The sequence below is a fragment of the Odocoileus virginianus genome, chromosome 8 (assembly GCF_023699985.2).
Source record: "Odocoileus virginianus isolate 20LAN1187 ecotype Illinois chromosome 8, Ovbor_1.2, whole genome shotgun sequence".
NCBI lineage: Eukaryota > Metazoa > Chordata > Mammalia > Artiodactyla > Cervidae > Odocoileus > Odocoileus virginianus.
The window spans coordinates 73,553,332-73,576,417 of NC_069681.1; the positions used below are offsets into that span (position 1 = coordinate 73,553,332).

Sequence of the window (23,086 nt, forward strand, 5' to 3'; positions counted from 1 at the left end):
GGTTAAGAGCTTGGCAGTGAACTTATACCTAGTTGACACCTTCCAGCTGAGTGACTTTGGAGAGAGTCACTTAACCTTGGCGAGACCTAGTTTCCTTTTTTTGTATCATGACCTCTGAGACACTGTCTTCAAGCTACCTTTTTAAAAAATGTAAAATGCTGAGTATAGAGTCTATCACACATTCAACTCAAAAATGATGGGCTATTTCAGCAGACCTGGAGATTTTTAAAAATGGTTGATAGCTCATCATAAAGAACAGACCAATGAAGAAAGGTGGAGAGGGTTTCAAATAACTTACACACAAGCACCAAATGACACAGGAAGGTGGAAGAGGTGAGGGGCGCTCATGGCTTTTCAACAGCCTGCGAAACACTCTCTTGAATACAGACAATGTCATTTACCCGAAGTTCAGTAAGTTACAGGTGTTTATCTCAGGTCCTCAGCCGGCTGGCTCCCGGTTACTGTGTTTAACTCTGAGAACTCTCCTTCAGAGACTCGAAGGAGAGTGCTGCCTGGCCAGACTTCCCAAGAACCATGGGAATCAAGAAACAGCAATTTTTAAGTCACTCAACAGAGGACCAGGCTTCGTCTCAAGTTCACGTGATCATTTTACAGGAGCAAGTACGCCTGTGGGAGGGAGAATGGGGTGTTAGGAACAGTGACTGCAAAGGTATCTTGCCCTCTAAGATTCTATGATACGAAATTTAAATTTTTAAACTTGGGATTTGGGGAAAGACAACACCACTAAATAAAGACCAATACATGCACGGTGTGTGCTGAATAAGTCCAGGCACGGATGGAACGCCGGTTTACGCTCATGCGATGCGTTCTGGGAAAATTTCTTTGGGCGACAGGAGTAGTAAACGTTTGCGGAAAAGCAGTAAGACAGCGCCCACAGTGTATACTTCTAATTTGTAAATGCATTTTAAGGAGGAAAAACAAAAAACACACGAAACCCCACAGGCACAAATAGACCAACTTTAATAGATATTATTTTGTATTTATATAGCGCCTTCTTCGAGAACCTTAGATGCTTTACAGACATTGTATCTAATTAATCCCCACAACAACCCTGTGAGGTAGGTATTACTCCCATTTTACAAGATCGGGAGACTGAAGCACACAGAGGTTAAGTGACTTGCCCAAGGTCACACAATTAAATTCACTGAAGAGCCAGGACCTGAGCGCCTTAGCCTCCCGGCTCCCAGCTTAAATACCTCATGAGAGAAATCTTCAATGAAAAAGTAGCTTTAAAGAAAGTATCAAGAGTAGTATGTTATGGAAGTGAGGTCTTTCTACTGCCATCAAGGAAAGGAAAAACTCTACACGGATGGTTAGAGGCGACGAGACCCATATATTACACACCACCCCCCTCCCTTTGCCTAGAGTCTCAGGGCTCCTGTCTCTGGCCAGCTTCTAAAGGTACCGCTGCCAAGGCGGAAGCCGTGTGACTTAGAAGTGAGACTTAATTTAGAATATTTACTTTCAGTTACAATAATTCATAGATATTCTTATTCCAACACACAAAACGTGGGACAGCCATCCCAACAAACATGTACACAGTCAGACAGCGATCACCACCGTGTACAAGCGAAACCCGCCTCTCCTTTCAGTCGGTCAGCCAACACACAACCTCATGTCGCTTTCCAGACGCATCACTTTTCTCCCTCTGTCTGCATTTCTCCCCCTAGCCCTAAACCCTCCGTGTTTTTAAAGCATACTGCGTTTCTGAGAAGCTTCGAGACATTACACATAGATGCAGCTGCACTTAAGAGGACAAAGTAAATGGAGAACCATCATGTCATTGTCCCGCCCCTGACAGGTCGTCCTATTAAACAGGGTGTAGATGTGAACAGTGTGCGACTACCATGGAACTCAAGAAGAACGTGAGAACTTGCTTTCATAGAAAATTTAACCTTGGCTTTTACTTTACTGTACTTTTTAAAATGCATAATGTAGTTTACAAACACAACACAGTATCCCAACACTGTACCTTTATGCAAATGACTTCATCTATCTTTCTTCTACATGCTGCGGCCCAATTCAAGTCAAAGCTGGTTCAGCTTCAGGTTACTCCTCGTCTCTGGACTGAAAGCTGCAGACCTTCAGCTTTAAATTACAAGACGATTTGGCTGAAGCCCTCAAAGCAAAAAAAAATGTATGCACCTCCAGAGCTCTGAGCTTGCCCGCATTCTTGGTTGTGATTCTCTGAGCCACATTGGTAGATTGGGCAGGCCATGTAATTTGTACTAAACCATCCCAGCCAGGGGTAAGGCTTTAGAAACTGTTATCTGCAAAAGCAATCTGTCAGAAGACATCATCATTTTCTCCCGGCACATTTATTTCAACAGCCCAATTAGCTAAGTGACCCTGTTAAAGATCTATTCGTGGAACGAATAGGTGAAGTCATTTCCTGAGCTAAAAGATACAGATAATAAATGTTAATAATAGCAGCAGACAAAAACATTCTTCTTTGTTGCTTTTTTTTTCAGATTCAACAGTATTAGTAAAATAAGTTTAGAAAATTACAGCAATTTAAAAAAAAAAAAAAAAGATTACTGCCTGAAAAAGACTTGGATAAAGAACATCTAAGACCTGATTGCTATTATCTTGAATATATATTCAATTATTTTCTGCAAGTTACATTCGGCCACTGTCAGACAACTTACTGATGTATAGGAAAGTGTCAACCACAATGGTTTACATACATCTTACATCACGCATGTCACTTCTTGAAACTCCCAACAGAATGAAGTCTTTACAAACACAAAGTTAAATTTCTAAACACTCTTCCTGTAAGATCTGTAAAGGTGGAAGGGGGGTAAAAAGGACTTGCTTTCAAAGTACTCCTGGTTGACCTCATTAATGCACTCCTCACAGGGTCTGTCAGCTCCCCAGAAAGGCTGGGGCTGGGATGGTCACTTCTTTCCAGAATAAAGAACATCTGAAAATAACGTAACTGCTGTGACATGAGTTTTCCAAACGTGGCCTCAGCCTGAAACAGAGAACTGAAGAACCCTCAAGACTAGCACACTACTACCGCACCAGGATTTCTTCCGTCATTCCACAACAATAGGGAATTTTTTTTTTTTTTAATTTTACTGAAATTAAAGCTGAATAAAACTTACAACCAGGAACAAATATTTAGAGCCAGAGATATCAGTTCCTCCTGGAAAAAGAATAATTTACCTTCTCTCACTGCAATTTTTATTAAGGTAACTTATGATTTAAAATAGTTTAAAAATTCACCTTAAAAATAAAAACAAACAAGAGGATTCATTAAACTGACAAAAACTAATAAAAATATGCTCAAATTTACCAACAGAATCATGGGCACTTCATACAATACTTAGACTCTACCAGTTTTAAGTAAAATAAATAAGGAAAAAAATTATAATTACAAAGCCAGTCTTTCCCCTTGGGGAAACAAAAAGCCACTTTTGACCAATTGTTCCCTAGATATACATATACTGTATATGATTATAAGCTTCTTCAGAGAAGCAAACGTATTTGCCTTCCTGACACTGGATTCTAGTATCTGTTAAGTCTCTTTACATCAGGAAGGCGACTGCAAGTGTTGGGCCCAAAAAGCATTTCTGGTTTACGCTCGAAAAGACTACCCAGTGTTCTCTCTCTACGTGTCCAACCCAGGCACGCACGTGTGCGGCATGTTCAGCGTGTTCAGCATCACCTCCTGCCACCGTCAGTATAACCTCGCACAGACTCCCGTTCTCTCTGCTGCACCCCCAAGGAGCTCAATCACTACTGGTGCAATGAAGGAAGAGAAAATGCATGTCGGTTACTGGAAGGCTGTTTTACAAGAGGAGCTGGTATCTCTGATTTCACTGCCTTGTGCGGAACTGCACAGACAGCATGATACCTGAGCGAATCAATCAACTACCAGGATAGGAAGAGCGTGTTAACCCACGGTCTTTGCTTTATTGTGTGCAAAGTGTGCTGCTGCCCCCCCTGAGCTTCCTGCAGTTCTCTTTTCTTGGAAAAATCGGTGCTTGATCCTTTCCCAAATAACCAGAGAAGAAATGAGGCAGAAAGTCTCTTTTCATCGCAGTTCCCTCAGTCCCGGGACTGATAGAAAAGGATGTAGCCAGACTCAGAGTTCTTCGAGATATCTGATGTTAACCCGTAGAATTCTTCAATAGCTTGTGCATCTATTTTCTACGAGGGAAAAAAACAAACGTCAGTACAAAAATGAGCTCTTTGGACCACTGGAATCCAGTAAAAGCGTCAACCTTTCTTAGGATAATGTCTTTCATTTTCTCATTTGTAAAACAGCTCTGCACAATCAGAGTGGCTTGGATGATGCCCAGTATTGGTGAGAACGTGGAACAAACGGAACTCTCATTCACAGCTGAGAGTGCAAAACAGCACCAGACACAGACAAGATGCTTTTATCTTCTAAGCCTGAACATACCCTGTGACCCAGCAATTCTATTCCTAGGTACAGGCCAAACTATAAGAAACAACTAATTGAAAAAACAAACAACAAAGAAAAGAAACAACTAATTGTCTATCACTTGGGATCTATGAATATGGCAATTTCATAAGGTCCAATCTAATATATACTCAAGAAAAAAATGAATGCATATGACCAGTGAAAGACTTATACAAGGGTAACCAAGGCAGTTTCATTTTAATAATCATTAATGGACAAAAAGCCAAGTTTCTAACATGGTACATTTGTACAATGGAAAATTAGATAGCAATATAAAAAAAAAGAACTACTACTGCAGGTAACAAGAATGAACTGCATAAATACTAATGAGTGAAAAAAGAGACCGAAGAAGTCATACTGGATGAGTCCACTTGTATTCAAACACAGACAAAATTAACCCCAGTAAGATAATAAAATTAGAAATAGTGGGTTCCAGGGGATGGGGGATGGGGGAGGAAAGCTGTAGGTACTGAAGGGGAAAAGGAATAAGAGAGCTTGTTGGGGTGTTGAAATACACCATTTCTTGATCTAGATGGCAGTTAGTGTGTGCACTCTTGTGTGTGTGTACACATGTAACAATTTAAGCTGTTGCTTAAAATCTGCATACTTAACTGTGTCTTATAGCCCAATAAATTATTTTTTTAATAGTGTAAGTTCTTTTTCTTTTCTTGACTAGCTCTGTGGTTGAAAGGTCTCACTTGTTTTATTCTAAACATTTTCAAGGCTAGCTGACTGTTCCAGCAGCACTGGAACTGGATATTAGGGAGTGAGAAGTAGGAATTCGATTACAACCTGAAAACCTATCATATACAATGAGAAGCTGGAAGGAAAAAGTCACGAGCAAGAAACACACATAACTTTGAAGGAAAACACGAAATCAGGAAACTACTTACTTCTACAATGTCGTCATCAAACAACAACCAAAAATCATGACTCTTAACTATTGCAATATAATGGCCTCGATTAGGACCACTAAAACAGAGAGAAATAAAAGTTAACTTTATACAAAGTTTATTAGTATTACTCTTCTATGTCCTAAATTCCATGTTCTGTAAAGGAGAAAAACTGAAACAGATACAAATGTTCCTTACCTATTCTTTCCCCCCCAAGAGATCAAGCTACATTGATCCAAACGTCATTTGGTTTTAAAGTAATTTGTACTCTACTTTGAGAGATATAACCAGTATTCTATTTATATAAAGCTATACTATTAAAATTCTTTGTTGCCTTTTAAAATTATTATTTTTGAAGTAATGTTCAAATTTGATTCTGCAAGATACTTAAGTAAAACTTTCTAGCATTTTTGTGGGGCAGGAGAGGCCAGAACACACTGAATTATAACTATTGAACGATGTACGTAGAATTATTTCTGAGTCTTAACCCTTGGCAATAGTTTTTCTTGAGGAAAACTTCCACATGACGCTTGAAAAAGATACTGAAACCTTGGATCTGCAATCAAGGTCCAACTTCATAAACTTCTCTAAACAAGTAACTTATTTTTAGTATTATCAGTGCTAGTTTTAAGTACTTAATTCTTAGCAACATGTAATTATTATACTTGCCTCTGTATTTCACTTTAAATAAATCTTGGATACAGAAATCTAGGAAAATGTAAAAATAAAGGTGGGGTTTGCTTTTTTTCTTTTTTTTGGCCATGCTACGTGCCTTGTGGGATCTTCATTCCCCAACCAGAGACTGAACTCGCGTCCCCTGCAGCGGAAGCTGGAGTCCCAAACACCGGACCACCGGCAAATTCCCTAAAGGAAATTCTTTTTAAAGAACATATCAAAGACTTTTTTTAGCTGCTCCCAGTTACTTAAGGACGACTCACTAGAAAAGTTTATATAATTTTTTATTAAATTACAATTCTACCACAGTTATTATATTATAGGCCTTGAAAAAATTTTCAACACAAATTATCCTTTATGGTTCTGAATACGATTTTAAAAGCAGCAACCTCAGATCTGAGAATAAGCTGCCTCCCAGTTTCTTTAGATCTTTGATCCCGTAGTTAAAATTAGTATCTCTGTTGACAGAAAGATATGAGGAGAGCACATTTTTCCTGCAGAAGAAAACATCTTAAACTTAAAAAAAAATTTTAATGCTAACATAAACCTCCAGTCTGATCATTACAATAGGATTCTGTAAGTTATCTGATACTGCTTTCCTCTGTTCAGATGTCATTACTTACTTTAGAAACAGAATGCTCCAAAAATGGAAAAGCAAGATTACTGCTGAGGATAAACGACAGGAAATGGGCCAACACAGACTGTGGAGGTTAAAGACTGTGAGAGACGTGGACCCGCCTCCCAGCTATCTCAACATATTCTGAGCAGAAGGGTGGGAGGAAGGGACAGCTAACGAGAAGCTGGGATACAATACGCTGTTAGTACGAGGGGAAATGGAGGAGTGTCTCGTTGTAAAATTATCACAAGAAGGGAATTTCTCGGTGGTCCAGTGGTTAGGACTCACACTTTCACTGGCTAGGCCCTGGTCAGTCCCTGGTGAGGGAACTAAGATCCCACAAGCTGTACAGTACAGCCAAAGTGGGTGTGTATGTGTGTGTGTGTATATATATATATAAAATAAAATACAGGAAATTATAAACAGTCAATGAAGACTTATGTTCCAAACATAAATGTTGATTATGAAATGCTCTTGTGGTCTGAGAATCTTTTTGAGTTATTTTATAAATTAAGATCTATAGATGAGACAGTACACTAAATTAGCTAATAGGAAACACACACATAGACTTGTAAAATCAGAAAACTTATCTTTGAAGGTTATTTCCAAAGCCTTCTTAAAGTGTTTTTCCTAAATTATTAACATGATGAACATATCCAACTAGTCTTAGATTTTGCAAAAATAATTTATTTTATAAAATCTCTTTAAGCAGCATTTTTTTTTTTTAAACCAACAACCAAGAAAAACCAAAAAGAAAACTAACAGGACTTAAAAGTTCTCAGAGTAATATTTAGATGGTGGTGGTGGTGGTTTAGTCGCTAAGTCATATCCGACTCTTTGCGACACTGTGGACTGTAGCCTACCAGGCTCCTCTGTCCATGGGATTCTCCAGTTAAGAATACTGGAGTGGGTTGCCATTCCCTTCCCCAGGGGATCTTCCCAACCCAGGAATTGAACCCACGTCTGATGCATTGCAGGCATATTCTTTACCAACTGAGCTACGAGGGAAGCCCCTATTTAGATAATAAGAACAAATATCAGATCCAAGCAATAACACACTATTTTAACATATAAAAGTTTTAAGGAGATGGTAAAATGGATCTGAAATACTCATCCTGAAATAAACGCATCTCGGTCCGAGAGCACCGGGGGTACAGAATCTCTGGCAGGCCCGCCTCTGAGAGGCTCTGGGATGTCCTGTGAGCACTGCCCATCCCCAGCCTCCTGCCGGCACGGCCCACGCCCATTACCTTCCACAGTGAACCACGACGGCCACGAGGTCGTACATTCTGTCAGGATTGGTCGCATCGCCTGAAGTGTTAAACAGACGAAGTTCTAAAGGAAAAACCACCCGGTAAGAAAGTTTTGTGTATCGATGAAGTTGATCCATATACTTAAATCTTTTCAGATGCAGAGCTAGAATCATGGGCAGCTTTTTCACTTTCATCCTGTCAGAATAAACATGAAGACAGAATTTAATAACAGACATTCACCATGACCTTAAAAGAACTATCAAACTGCAGGATTCAATTAACCACTGACGGTCAGTTTTATTAGCCCGGCACTGCCCACTTCCGCGTATTTCTACCTGTGCCTTTTTAAAGTTTTTTATTTTGTGTTGGGGGCGGAGTGGTGGTGGTTTAGTCACTAAGTCGTGTCCGACTCTTGCAATCCCATGGACTGTAGCCTGCCAGGCTCCTCTGTCCGTGGGATTCTCCAGGCAAGAATACTGGAGTGGGTTGCCATTTGTGTTGGGGAAGAGCTGATTAATAATGCTGTGATGGTCTGAGGTGAACAATAATCTACTGTGACTCTTACATCAGCAGAGCAACATTCTGGCAGTCTTAAGACGGCCCCCTGTTCCCCATCATCTTCAAACCACACAATGAGATGTGGAACTCCATGTGGCTCCCAAACAGAGGACTAGCCCTTTATTTTAAGAACTCTGTACTCGTGAAATAGAGGTCCCTTCTGACAAGGCAGACTACAGGCAATGCCTGTGTCTGGTAGAGGAAAAACCGGCTCCTAAGAGCTGCTGTGAGCAGAGACTGAAATCCATTTGTTTTACTCATATATGTAAGTCAGGAACAGACTGGGAACAGGAGGGAGAGAGAGAGAAGAGCAATGAAGACCAGCCACTCAGGGTGTTTCACAGAGATGTAATACAGCTCCTTACTAACAGCTCTGACTGCGTGGATCCTGGAAAGGCGATAAAATAACCTGGAAACACAGGAATGAGGTTTATACCTGTGAAGTCCAGGCCTCCTCACCCTCAACAATCCTGAAGACCCCCTCCACGCCATCTCTGCTCCCCCACGTCACTGCATGGCAGCCTCTTACAAAATTCGCTGCCAATGCTTTCCCTTCTGACAGAAACAGCCGTTCTCCTTGGTCCTCCATCAGCACTTCATAGACTCACTCTGTCTCAGTACGGTTTGCTACACTACAGAATATAGAGATGGTTGTGGTCTCTCTCTTCGTCTAGGGCCTGGACTCTGGGCAGACAGGAACCACCTCTTTCATCGGATTTCTCCACCACCCAGGAATATGCCTGGCACACAGCAGGTACTTGACAAACAGTGCAGGGCTGAATCCTGCATGTGTTCAGTGAAGCAAAACACTTTTCATAATTAAAAAAAAAAATTTACTAAGCCACTGCCTCCAATAAAGTGAAAAAAAAAAAAATTTTATAGCCTTATGTGAAACCTGCATTCTACAGATCTTAAGTGTGGAGGAGCAGCTGATGATCCCAGAAATATTTACTAACCTGGCCAGTGGAAAACATTAGTGAAAATAAATGTAAAAACCTAATCTTTCCTGGAAAACCAGTCAGCCACAGGAATCAACGGTCTTTATGCCCTTTTCTCCAATAATTCCATTTCTAGAAATTAAATCTATAACTTCAAATACAATATCCTGGAGCCCTCACTGAGACTGAGAAACAGGGATATTTACAATCTCAAAATACCTCCACACAAAATGCATATGAGTTACAACTGGGGAAAAAGCACAGCTTAACAGCTTAACACTGGGAGACAGCACCTCAGTCAAGTGACCAGAGAGAACGGCAGCAGTCACGGGACATACTGGGAAAGGCTGGCTGTGGGGCTAACCCTCAGCTGGAATCTGGGACCTTGATCTGGGGGAGCTCCCACTGTTTCCTAGCTGGTAAGCGGGTCTCGATGTGCCTGAACTTGTTCTGCAGATCAAATGGTTCATGCTGAACACCGGCTTCCCTTCCAGGAGCCTGTAGTTTTGGTACATGCCTGGAGTTTTGGTACACGCTTGATGGCTTGGCGGGTAAAGAATCCGCCTGTGATGCATTAGACAAGAGACTCAGGTTTGATCCCTGGGTCAGGAAGATCCCTTGGAGGAGGAAATGGCAACCCACTCCAGTATTCTTGCCTGGAGAACCCCACAGACAGAGGAGCCCGGAGGACTGTGGTCCGCAAAGAGTCGGACACTGAGTGACTGAGCGTGTATGCACACACACAGGCAGGGAATGCCTAGGTGACCTGCCTCCAGTAAATCTCGGGCACCGCACTGAGTCTGTGATGAGCTTCTCTGGGAGACAATGCTGTCACATTCGATGCTGAAGAAACAAGTGTGCCCATGTGACTCCACGGGGACAGGACACTTTGAAGCTGGCCTGGCTTCCCCTTTGCTGATCAGACCTGTCACTGTTCCCTGTGACAAACCTTAGCTGTGAGCAGGACTACAGATGCTGAATCCTGCAAGTCCTTCTAGGGAAGCATCAAATCCAGGAGGGGTCATGGGGGCCCTGACACATGACACGTATCAAAATCATGTACCATTTAAAAAGAACACAGCCTCACCTCTGTGTGATTCTTGCCCAGAATACATAATCTGAATCTCATCACATGAAAACATGAGATGGACCCAAAGAAGGACATTATGTAAAATAACTAACCTGTAATTTTTAAGTGTCAAGAGAGTGAAAGTCAAGCAAAGACTAACAAGGAACTGCTCCCGATGTAAAAAGATGCCAGAGACACGAATGCTAAATGCAACGTGTGCTTCTGGACTGGATCTTTCTTTTCTATAAAGGACATTACTGGGACATTTGGTGATGCTAAAATAAGGTCTACAACAACAGTAACATATCACTGCTGCTCTCCTGACGTGGACAGACATGGTACAGGGGAAACCTCCTTGCTGGCAGGACACCGCTACCGAAGTCTCAGAATTGCGGGACATCACAGCAGGGACCCGCTCTCAAATGGTTTAGGGTGGAAAAGCATTCTTGGTATATTGTTCACAAGACTTTGAGGCTGCTTCAAAATAAAAAGTAAAATAATCAGGGTGATGATGAGTCCATTTCCTGATACCAGAATACGGTCTTCACGGTGACACAATGAGAGGAGGCATGAATCCCACGGAGGAAGAGTGGGGACTGGAGTGGGCGTGAGGAAGGCACCTTTCCCCTCTTCTTTCCTCACCCAGAGAACGCTTACACAAGGAGGAAAGCTTCAAAGCAGAATCCTCTCACTCTACTGGTTATGGTGACTAACCTCTCACCAAGTGTGGATAGTCAAGGTAGCAGCTGAGCACTGTTTGCCTGGTAACTACCCAACGTGTTTGTCTAGTAATTACCTAATGAGTCTTAACAGCTGGTGATAAAATGAAGGATGATTATTCAATGCAAACTGCCAGAGATCACTTCTGGCTAGAACATCCATGGCCAAAGAATCACTATGAATTTCAGAAAACACTAAATTACCGTTTGTGTGCTTCCTGTTTGCTGCGACATTCTTCACAGTAATATTTGTATTCACTGCATAGAGTTTCTGTGTTGCTAAAACCCCTGTGTAAAATTCAAAATAAATTAGTTTTGCCTATACCAGAAAATGATGTATTCATTTAAAGATATTCTAAAAACCAAAGATAATCATTAACTGTCAAAATAAATAATTCCACGCTTACCTTAAGCAGTGAGTAATTGATGTGTTTTGTTCCACGTCAACAGAAAGGTCTAAAAAATCTTCATCTTTGCTGCTTATCTGTAAAAATAAGAGAATTAATTACCTTTGATTTCTTTAGATATCAGTAAATTACTGCTCCAAAATGACAGAATTAAATGTGGATTATTATTAGTGTTATTAAATAAATAAAGAACTTTTTTCCCCCAAGTTGAAAAGAAACTACTTGAGTCATGCAAGTTTACAAAAGGACACTGAATCAATACCGTCCGTTATATTTAGAGGAAAGCACCAAAGTGCACCTACGGCTGCTCTCCTTACTGGCAAAGGCTAGTGTGATGTGAAATCCCATCACTTCCCCGAATCCTGGTATTCAGGGTAGTTTAGTCACTCAGTCTTGGCCCACTCTTTCAACCCCACAGACTGTAGCCCGCCAGGCTCCTGTGTCCAGGGTGTAAACTATGCCATATACAGTAATTCTTAAAAGAACACAGGACAAGGCTGAATGAGAATGGCTGGTAAAGGACGATCTCTGTACTGTTTAATTATTTAAGAAAAAAATTACCATTTAAGAAAAAATATTAGCCCAACATGCCAAACTGAGCCTTCACTTATGACCTTCTTTCATTTATCCTCTGAATTTAACCATGTTCTGCTTGAATTATGAATAAATCATCTATAATGATCTAAAGTTACTACTTATTCATTGAACTGGAATAGGACACATCACTCATGCTGGCTGCCTCCCTCAACAGGATGCAACAGGAAGGACGTCAGACTCAGTCCCCCGGAGCAACCCCCATCCCCCCCAGCCCCCACCACACAACTCTACACATATAGATGGTCTGTGATGACGTTTTCGATACGACACCAAAAGCATTTAAAGAATATCAAAAGCATTTCGATGAAGGAAAAAAAACAAACAGGACTTTATTAAAATTTAAAATTAAAACATTAAAAACTTCTGATCTGCCAAAGGCACAGTTCAGAGAATGTGAAGATGAGCCACATGCTGGGAGAAATCCTTGCAAATGACACATCTGACAAAGGCCTGGTACCTAAAATGTACAAAGTACTCCTAAAACTCAACAACTAGAAAACAAACAACCTGATTTGAAAAATGGGCCAAACACTAGTACTGATACCTCACCAAAGAAGATATATAGATGGCAAATGGGTGCATGAAAAGATGTTCCACATTATATGCCATCAGAGAAGTGCAAATTAAAACAAGACAACACTACACACCTATTAGAACAGCCAAAATCCAAAACACCAACATCAGCACGTGCTGACCAGGATGTGGAGCAGCAGGAACTCTCCCTCACTGCTGGTGGGAATGCGAATGTAGTTCCTAAACTAAATGTACTCTTCCTACCACACGATCTAGCAACTGCGCCCCTGACCACTAACTGAGGCACTGAAAACTTATATCCACACAAAATCCTGCACGTGCATGTTCTGAGCAGCTTTATTCATAATTACCAAAACCTGTAAGCAACCGAGATGTCCTTCAGTAGGTGAATGGATAAACTCTGGTATATCCAGGCAATAAAATGTAATTCAGCAATCAATTAAAAAGAAATGAGCTATCAAGCTGTGAAAAGACGGCGGGAACCTTAAATATCTACTGCTGAGTGAAAGAAGCCAATCTGAAAAGACCACATACTCTATGATTCCAACCATGTGGCATCTGCAAAGGGCAAACTATGGAGGCAGTAAAATGACCAGTGGCCGCCAGGGCACAGAGCGTCATCAGAGTGGCAAGACTACTCTGTACGGCACCGCAGTCATGAGACAGCCCTCCTGTTCAACATGAAGCCTCAAAACAGTTCAAACCACAGCCAGTGTTCCTCTGCCAGCTCAGGGCTCAGTCAGCAAGCAGACAGCTGAGAGGCTCGTCGGCCACAGGCACCATAACTCTCAAGTTCACTCTCACACTCATCTTCAAAGAACTTTTAACACAATGGGTTAGACGTGTTCTATACGATATTTTATGATATACTTACGGTTTCACAAGTAAGACATCTGGTTTCATTAGTCAGTGTTCCCTGAAAGATCTCATGAACCCATGTTGGGTCTGGTGTGCTGTTATTTTCACTGTCAATGTTACCATTAGGCAAACGACCATTTTGTTTCTCCTGCTTTCTCTCTTCTTGTAAAATATCAGCAATGGTATTTAGTAGGTAATTCAGGAATTCGTGGGCATCTTGCTGCATGTAGTTGTCAAAGAGCTCTAAAAATAAGAATGCATAGAGAATTTCAGAATGAATAACTACATTAAAAAACTAAATAAAAACAGAATATCTAGTATTTTTATCAGAACTACATAAAATGTTCAGGACTGTTAGTACTGGACAAGAAACAGGTATCTTTCACATGTACAAATTATGAGTTGAATTTGGGGAAAATAAAGTTATGATGAATAAAAATCTCCTAAAAAATACTAATTGATCAAAAAAGAGAAAACCTGTCCTCATACATAATGTATTGAGGTGGTAAGAAACAACTGCTTTTTATCAGTTCACTTAATCTATCATCCCATAAATACTACAAAAAGGCAAAACGGTTGTCTGATGAAGCCTTACAAATAGCTGTGAAAAGAAGAGAAGTGAAAAGCAAAGGAAAAAAGGAAGGAAATACCCATTTGAATGCAGAATTCCAAAGAATAGCAAGGAAAGATAAGAAAGCCTTCCTCAGCGATCAATGCAAAGAAATAGGGGAAAACAATAGAATGGGAAAGACTAGAGATCTCTTCAAGAAAATGAGAGATACCAGGGAACATTTCATGTAAAGATGGGCACAATAAAGGACAGAAATGGTAAGGACCTAACAGAAGCAGCAGATATTAAGAAGAGGTGGCAAGAATACACAGAAGAACTATACAGAAAAGATCTTCATGACCCAGATAATCATGATGATGTGATCACTCACCTAGAGCCAGCCATTCTGGACTGTGAAGTCAAGTGGACCTTAGAAAGCATCACGACAAAAAAAGCTACTGGAGGTGATGGAATTCCTCCATCATTTGAAGGAATTCCTCCATCATTCCTCTCATTTGAAATTGAGCTATTTAAAATCCTAAAAGATGATGCTGTGAAAGTGCTGCACTCAATATGCCAGCAAATTTGGAAAACTCAGCAGTGGCCACAGGACTGGAAAAGGGCAGTTTTCATTCCAATCTCAAAGAGAGGCAATGCCAAAGAATGCTCAAACTACCGCACAATTGCATTCATCTCAAACTCTAGCAAAGTAATGCTCAAAATTCTCCTAGCCAGGCTTCAACTGTACATAAACCATGAACTTCCAGATGCTCAAGGTGGATTTAGAAAAGGCAGAGGAACCAGAAATCAAATTGCCAACATCTGTTGGATTATCAAAAAAAGCAAGAGAATTCCAGAAAAACATCTACTTCTGCTTTATTTACTATGCCAAAGCCTTTGACTATGTGGATCACGACAAACTGTGGAAAATTCTTAAAGAGATGGGAATACCAGACCACCTGACCTGCCTCCTGAGAAATCTGTATGCAGGTCAGGAAGCAACAGTTAAAACTGTAAATGGAACAACAAACTGGTTCCAAATCGGGAAAGGAATACATCAAAGCTGTATATTGTCACCCTGCTTATTTAACTTATATGTAAAGTATATCATGCGAAATGCTGAGCTGGATGAAGCACAAGCTAGAATCAAGATTGCTGGTAGAAATATCAATAACCTCAGATATGCAAATGACACCACCCTTATGGCAGAAAGCAAAGAACTAAAGAGCCTCTTGATGAAAGTGAAAGAGGAGAGTGAAAAGGTTGGCTTAAAGTTCAACATTCAAAAAACTAAGATCATGGCATCTGGTCCCATCACTTCATGGCAAATAGATGGGGAAACATTGGAAACAGTGAGAGACTTAAGACTTTTATTTTTTTGGCCTCCAAAATCAGTGCAGATGGTGACTGCAGCCATGAAACTGAAAGACGCCTGCTCCGTGATGACCAATCTAGACAGTATACTAACAAGCAGAGACATTACTTGGCCGGCAAAAGTCTGTTTAGTCAAAGCTATGGTTTCTCCAATAGTCGTGTATGGATGTGCGAGTTGGACTATAAACCAAGCTGAGCGCCAAAGAATTGATGCTTTTGAACTGTGGTGTTGGAGAAGACTCTTGAGAGTCCCTTGGACTGCAAGAAGATCAAACCAGTCCATCCTGAAGGAGATCAGTCCTAAATAGTCATTGAAAGGACTGATGCTGAAGCTGAGCTGAAACTCCAATACTTTGGCCACCTGATTCGAAGAACTGACTCATTTGAAAAGACCCTGATGCTGGGAAAGATTGAAGACAGGAGGAGAAGGGATGACAGAGGATGAGATGTTTGGATGGCAACACCGACTCAATGGACATGAGTTTGAGTAAACTCCAGGAGTTGGTGATGGACAGGGAAGCCTGGCGTGCTGCAGTCCATGGGGTCGCAAAGAGTCGGACATGACTGAGTGATTGAACTGAACAGATACTACAACAGGGCAAGTTTTAAAGCAGAAAGTGGACAACCTCGTGGCAGTGCCAGGGCAAATGCATACGAACCACAGAGGAAGCCGTGAACATGATAAATCACCCCGTGTGTAGCCTCTGACAGAGTTGGGTGAGGCCTGGAAACTGCACTTCTCTAAGCTCCTCCGGGTGATTCGCTATGCAGTCAGGTTTAGGGAACAGGCATCATAGAAAATCTATTTAATCCATAGAATCTCTAAAGGCCCTTCCAAACATGAGACCCGTAACTCCGAGGAACATCCCCCGCAGCTACTCAAATGAGTCGCTGTCATGGCAACACTAAGCACTTGACCTGTGCTCGCATCACATACCCTGAGCCTGCAGAGGAAGACCTTCCAGGGCAGGGCCTCATGCCATCTTCCTAACAACCCTGTGACACCGCTATTAGCAGTATTTCACAAGTGAGAAAATTGGAGAGAGCGGTAAAGACACTGCCAAGTATCGGCAGAACCAGGACTCAAGCCAGGCCATCGGGCCCCACCCAGGGGATTTGGGCAGCCAGGCTACCTGGCCACACAGGCGTCTGCACCCAGCCAACAAGATGCACTCAGACCACCACCCAGTCAGGAAGTTTCACCTCCAGAGCTCATATAAGTTCAGGAAGTTTACGGTTTACATTTTCAAAATGATAGAATAGAAACCGATTAGAAAATCGAGGGAAAACCTCCCTAAGAACATGGAATTTAAAAATTACATATTAGAAGAGCTGCAGATATGACCGCATAAGACTAAGTTCCACACATTAGAAATCATTTAAAAAGTTTAAGATGGTGAAACCTGAAAGGTATCAACATCTTCAACATAAAAAGAATTTATACAAAAGACAGAGTTGGCAAAAGACTTGAGATCAACAACTTACAGAAACAAAATTTTAAAGGTTAAATAAAATACATGAAAAAACATTCAACTCCATGGTAAACCAAAGAGGTCATTTAATATTTCTTGAATGAATGAATGAATGAATGAATGAACAGACCACAGGCACTGTGATGTAAGAAGAATAAACTTGGCCCCCAACAGCAACGTGAATGATCACACTGCTACAAGCCAGCTGTTCTGACTTCAAGCCACCTTAGGAGAAGTGACCCTCCGCAGAGGTGAAAACCCACGTAAAACCACAGTCAGCCCCTCGCATGTGAGGATCCTCCGTACCCAGTCATGCTCCTGGGATCTGAGCCACCACAGATGACGCAGGGCTGTAGTATTGACTACTGAGAAAATCCTCATATAAGTGGACCCATGCAATATAAACCCATGCTGTCCAAAGGTCAACTGTACATGAGTTTCCTACCAGGACAAAATTTTTAAGTGTCCCACCAACACAGACAAAAAAAGCAAACAACTCTCCGAGAAGACCGGAATCAGTCTCATTCAAACAGAGTTGTACTTGGCTTTCTCACAAACAGAAGATACTCAACACATCTGGAATTTAAGACAGTAAGTAGGTTTAGCCTGAATCAGGGAAATATTTTTTAAAAAAGTGCTTTTGTGAGCAATTAACCTATTTGTATATGGAGAAAATGAACAAAACTTTTAACATGGTTATCAGATTAAAAAATAGTAACCTATAATTATATTATTGCAGCATCTTCATATGTTTTAGGAAATTCAGTATGACCCATGCTTCTCTCGATTCATGTGACAATGAACAGTGTCAACTGAGTTAAGGGCAGGACTCCCCATTAATAACCAACCTTAGAAACTTCTCAAATCATATTTCTATGGGCATCATTATATTTGACCACTAACAAATGAAACTAAAAATAACACCCAATTTTCTTCCTATAGTGACTGAAATGCCTACATCCAAACAAACAAGCAAAAAGAATTCCACACATTTCTCAAGTCCATCCAAACTTCCCGAGGCAGCTCACCACCCTGGACAGATGCTGGGCTCAGATGTCAGGGAGGATGCGGACCTGACAGGTCACCTTAACATCCCTGAGTGCCAGTGACACATGGCAACTGAGGAAGTAGTGACTAAAGATGAGCTTGCTAAGGAAATCAAATGAAAACTATTTGAAGAGAGAAAAGGGAAGTGGGGGTGTAGCCAGTTACTATTTTTAAAAGGGGGGGTGGGGTAGGGGGTGGAGTTAAAAACCATATATCCTAAGCCAGAAAGTTTCATTTATTGTGTTGGCGCTTTCCTTTGCCTGGGGTGTGACTCCTGGCAAGTCTTTCAGCTTCTTTGTTTTTTTTCCCATGGCTAAAGTGGGGGAAATATAATGGCCTCTCATGAGGTTATTGTAAGGATCAAATGAGTTAATATTCATGAAAAGCATTACCAAAAAAAAAACCAAAAAACCCAAATGAACAGTAATTGGGGAAAAAAAATCAACAAAAAAACTGCAGAAGACCCCACAACTTTTCCTTTTTCAATATTTGGCTACACTGGGTCTTAGTTGTAGCATGCAGGATCTAGTTCCCTGATCAGGGATCAAACCCAGCCACCCCCAATACCCCCGCCCCCGCCCGCATTGGGAGCCTGGAGTCTTAGCCACTGGACCACCAGGGAAGTGCCTCTCAACGACTTTCCTTGATCAAAGAGCCAAGCAGGCAAAAAAAGAGAAATGATAATTTCTCATTTCCAGGCCTACAGAATTTGATCTCTGCATAGCACACTTCAGACGGCAGCCACACCTCACAGAAACCCGCCTGACTGTGACCTCACTGAGCTGGCTGGCACTGCCTTTGCGGCAGGAACACCACCTTTGGCTTCTGAGAGGCGCCGCACCATTGGGTGTGAGGACGCCCAGCCGACGCTTGCTGCACCCGACCGTCCTGTTACCTTAGCAGCAGGCTGAGAAGCAGAAGAGTTATTTACCATTTTCTTTCCGCAGTCTCGTTATGAACTTCTTAGGAGGTATGACTCCAACCTTCTTCTTCTGGGTGGCGATGCTGTGGAAGAGGTCTGCTAAGCACGTGAGAAGGCTCTCCTTCTTCCGGGGCTGACTCTTGTACGCGAGAACTTTTTCCCGAAACGGACGACAGAAGTAAAGTGCCTGAAGAACTGAATTGCAGTAGCAGGTATTGCCAAACTAGAATAGGAAAAGGAAAAAAAAAAACTTATTTGTTAAAATTGGGGGTAAAACAATTTCCAGAGAAAGAATTTCCAAGCCTAGAGTTGTTGAGAGAAGAGAAAGCAAGAGAGCGAATATTTATGATCCTCATAAATTATAAGGTACCTGAGGGTAGAACTGTGGTGTTGGAGAAGACTTGAGAGTCCCTTGGACTGCAAGGAGATCCAATCAGTCCATCCTAAAGGAAACCAGTCCTGAACAGTCACTGGAAGGACTGATGCTGAAGCTGAAACTCCAATACTTTGGCCACCTGATGCGAAGAACTAACTCATTGCAAAACTCATTGGAACTGATGCTGGGAAAGACTGAAGGCAGGAGGAGAAGGGGTGACAGAGGATGAGATGGTTGGATGGCATCACTGACTCAATGGACATGACTGAGTAAATTCCAGGAGTTGGCGATGGACAGGGAAGCCTGGCATGCTGCAGTCCATGGGGTCACAAAGAGCTGGACACATCTGAGCTCCTGAACTGAACTGAGGGTAGAAATAATTGTCCTAACTGCAAATTAGTCATTTTAACATTAAATGGATGCTCTTGACATCAGTTTCAGGTTAAACCGAAAGAAAGATACATGTGATAAGTTTGGCCTTTAGGACCACTGAGTTAAGGAACTACACAGTTTAAACAGTGAGATTAGTTAAGGTTTAGGATTCTGGAGAATTTTTTTCTTTTCCAAGTCCCACTGTTTTGATAGTATTGGTTGTATAAGAACCATTTTCTATACTGTACATTTAAAAATATAACTCTCAAAAATTCTTTAAAAAAACATAATAGTGAAGTTTACTATCAAGTTCTTTGGTGCCATACAAAAAATAAAAACAAAAATAAGAAAAAAAAACAGGATACTTAGAAGTATTAGATGAAAAAATCAGCAGTGACAGCTGGACCACCACCGACATGCTGAGACGCCGGGTCACACCGTGCCTGATGCATCAGGAGGATGTGGACTTGCTCTGGAGCTGAATCCTGAATGGCAGCCCCACCTCTCACTGGCCATGTGGCCTGAAGCAGGTGACCGCGACTCACTCAGCTTCAGTTTCCTTCTTCTTTTTTTTTTTTGGCCTTGCCCCAAGGCACGTGGCATCTTAGTCTCCCAACCAGGGATCAAACCTGCATCCCTGCATTGGAGGCACACAGTCTTAACCACTAGACGCTGGGGAGGCACGAGTTTCCTTCTATTTAATAACAAGGGAGGAAACAGTCTTACTTTGCAAAGAAAAGAACACAGAGCTTGCAAATATTTTCTGCCTTCCTTCTTCCTTCCCATGAATAGAAACGATGACGTGAAAAGCAGGCTAATAAAACACCTGGAAGTCAATCAGGGAGGATCCAGGGAGTAAACAAGGACCGAGGACAGGTCTCAGAGAACTGTCCCAGGGTGAGGTCCTGTATGCATTACCTTTAACGGGCTGCCTGCAGACGAGTGCAGAAGAATGGGAACCCTTCAACTATGTCCATAAACACAAGCGCATGTCTGCTGATATTTTAAAACTAGGAAGGCTAAATCAAAAGCTAATATAAATGATTATTTATAGAGAGAGGGAAAAGAGGAGAAAGCAATGAAAGTGAGGCCACTATGCATGTACATGGTTATAAGAAGTTTCTTTTGCACCCATATTTTTTAAAAAAGATTTATTTGGCTGCCCTGGGTCTCAATTGAGGAACACGGGATCTTTAGTTGCAGCATGCAGACTTTCAGTTGCAGCATGTGAGATCTAGTTCCCCAACCAGGGATCGAACCTGGGCCCCTTGCATTGGGAACTCAGAATCTTAGCCACTGGACCACCAGGAAAGTCCCTGTATCCATATTTTTAAAAAACTAAATTAAAAACAAAAACAGGAAGAAAAAATAAATTCCTAAAATTGAAAATAAACAGAAATAAACCTAAATGTCTATCAAGTTGGTGGCAGAATTACTTAAAGAATGACTTCAAATGACTTTAAAACACAGGATAGGTTTTTACTATCAACGCCTTCCTAGGGAAGTTACCAAGCCACTCTCTTTATCGGTTTCCTCATCTGTAAATGACGTTTATACCCGCACCAACCTCTACAATCTTGTGAAGAATTAACTCAATGATCTGCATGAAGAACTTAGTGTGGTTCCGGCACACCTCATCACTACATGGTTATTTTTGAAACAACCTTTTTGAGTCATCTGTCCCTTTTGGAAAATTAGCTTAGCTGAAACAGATTAAATCCTATAACCCCCAGGTGTACACTTAAATCATGATAGATGACAACAGCACAGTAAACCAGAGGGGTGGCACGTCAGCCTGCAGCACTGTGCATCCTGCAGTGACACAGACCACACGTGTGGATGGCATACGGGTGCCAGCACCATCCATTTATTAAGAACCAGCAAGGCTTAATCGATCTTTCATTTTTAGATAAAAGTAAACATTAGCCATGCTCATACTTTCGCCCCCACCCCCCAATGAATCATCTTACATATTCCATTTGGAAACTACTGGTTTTAACCACTATTACGTCAACATAATGTCAGCAGAATGTTTTAAATGGTTAACTGCCCCACTGTCGCCCACGCTGGTTGGTGACGGTGCCTGTCCCATGAACATACCCTTCTAAGGGAAGACCCTCTTCTCCCCACCACCATTTCTGTTCAGGTGGCTCTGTTCCATGTAACTCTAGACCCCACGTCCCCAACCACCTGCTCCCTGCAGCCAAGGGTACCTAATCCAGATTCTCAGGGACATTGTTCCTCCCCCTCACCTGACCCCCATCCTGACCCCCTCCCACCTGCTCCTCCCCCCTCACCTGCTCCCCAGCCCCAGGCCTCCTCACAGGAATTGACTTCTCTACGCAAATTCTGTAAGGGGGTCAGTCACAAGCCCTTCTGCAGATGCTGCCACAGGGTCAGGCACTTGATCCAGTCTGGCCCGAGTCCTTTGGTCAGGTTTGCTATGAACAGTCTGCAGTCTCTGAGCAGTCTAAGAACACCAGGCGGAAGAAACGAAAGGAGAATGAAATCAACACAAAAGAAAACAGAACCAAGAGACATCAGCCTACTAAACCCTGTAACCTGCAAATGGCAAGTTTCATTTTTATTTCTCTTTCCTCCATGGTGACCCTTGTTCCCTGGATTCAGAGTTCCAACTAATGACTACAATCAGTTCAGATTAGAGAAAGCCTTTTATAAGATGGTTCAGCCTCACAAAAAAATTCATTAATCCCAACCAACTTGTTTGGAGGCTTATTGTATTATAAAGTTAAAATGATTCTCAAAAGGCTACTAAAAATGGAGCGACTGCACAAAAAGGAGGAAAGAGAGTAGTCTAAATCACTCTTCACTCAACTTCACTAGGCTAAGTATTTACTGGCTACAAGATATAAAGGGGAAAAGGCAAGTTGGTTGATCAGATTAAAACCATTTGTTTTCAAAGAATTCAGCTAACTGCACAAACAGCCAACATATAAAAGAGGGATTTTACAGCAAGAGAAAGCACCCAAAGCTCCTCTGCCTCTCGAGATGGTTTCTGCACTCCCCTGTACCCCCCAGCCACACCCATATTTCTTCTGATATCCTGCAACATCAGAAATACTGACGTATCCACAAGGGTTAACTCAATAGGAAACCCCACTATATGTATTATGCAAATAACAGGGATAGACATCAGAGTTATCATGAAGAGTCAACTGCCATGAAAGCTATCATTTGTGAAAATGTTCCTCCAAGATAAAAATATCTACAACTGAAAGTAATGGAAACTAGACTGTTATTAACAAAGTGAAGAGTAACCACTCTGAATTTTCTGGTAGGTTAATCAAAATGTGGGTTTTTTTCTCTTCTCTCCATTAAAAAAAAAAAAGTCTACTTTTCTAACCGCCCAAACGCACAGTTTCCCAAAAGCAAATGCCTTTGA

The 23,086-nt window shown here is 41.6% G+C and overlaps 1 protein-coding gene across 6 annotated transcripts in view; it reads right to left on the reverse strand.

The window, feature by feature from the left end:
- Positions 1 to 964: 964 nt before the first annotated feature.
- USP12 (ubiquitin specific peptidase 12) overlaps positions 965 to 23,086 on the reverse strand; it is a 57,272-nt gene continuing 35,150 nt past the window's right edge. For 5 of the 6 annotated variants that reach the window (XM_070471713.1, XM_020916308.2, XM_020916307.2 and 2 more), the window contains 7 exons: positions 18,945 to 19,158; positions 13,587 to 13,813; positions 11,582 to 11,658; positions 11,379 to 11,462; positions 7,888 to 8,085; positions 5,347 to 5,425; positions 965 to 4,176 (listed from right to left, as the gene is read on the reverse strand). In XM_070471713.1, the coding sequence (XP_070327814.1) occupies positions 4,075 to 4,176; positions 5,347 to 5,425; positions 7,888 to 8,085; positions 11,379 to 11,462; positions 11,582 to 11,658; positions 13,587 to 13,813; positions 18,945 to 19,158 (981 nt within the window). In that variant the 3' untranslated portion in view covers positions 965 to 4,074. The remainder of the gene's footprint in view (positions 4,177 to 5,346; positions 5,426 to 7,887; positions 8,086 to 11,378; positions 11,463 to 11,581; positions 11,659 to 13,586; positions 13,814 to 18,944; positions 19,159 to 23,086) is intronic. The other variant, XM_070471714.1, reaches the window with a different exon arrangement.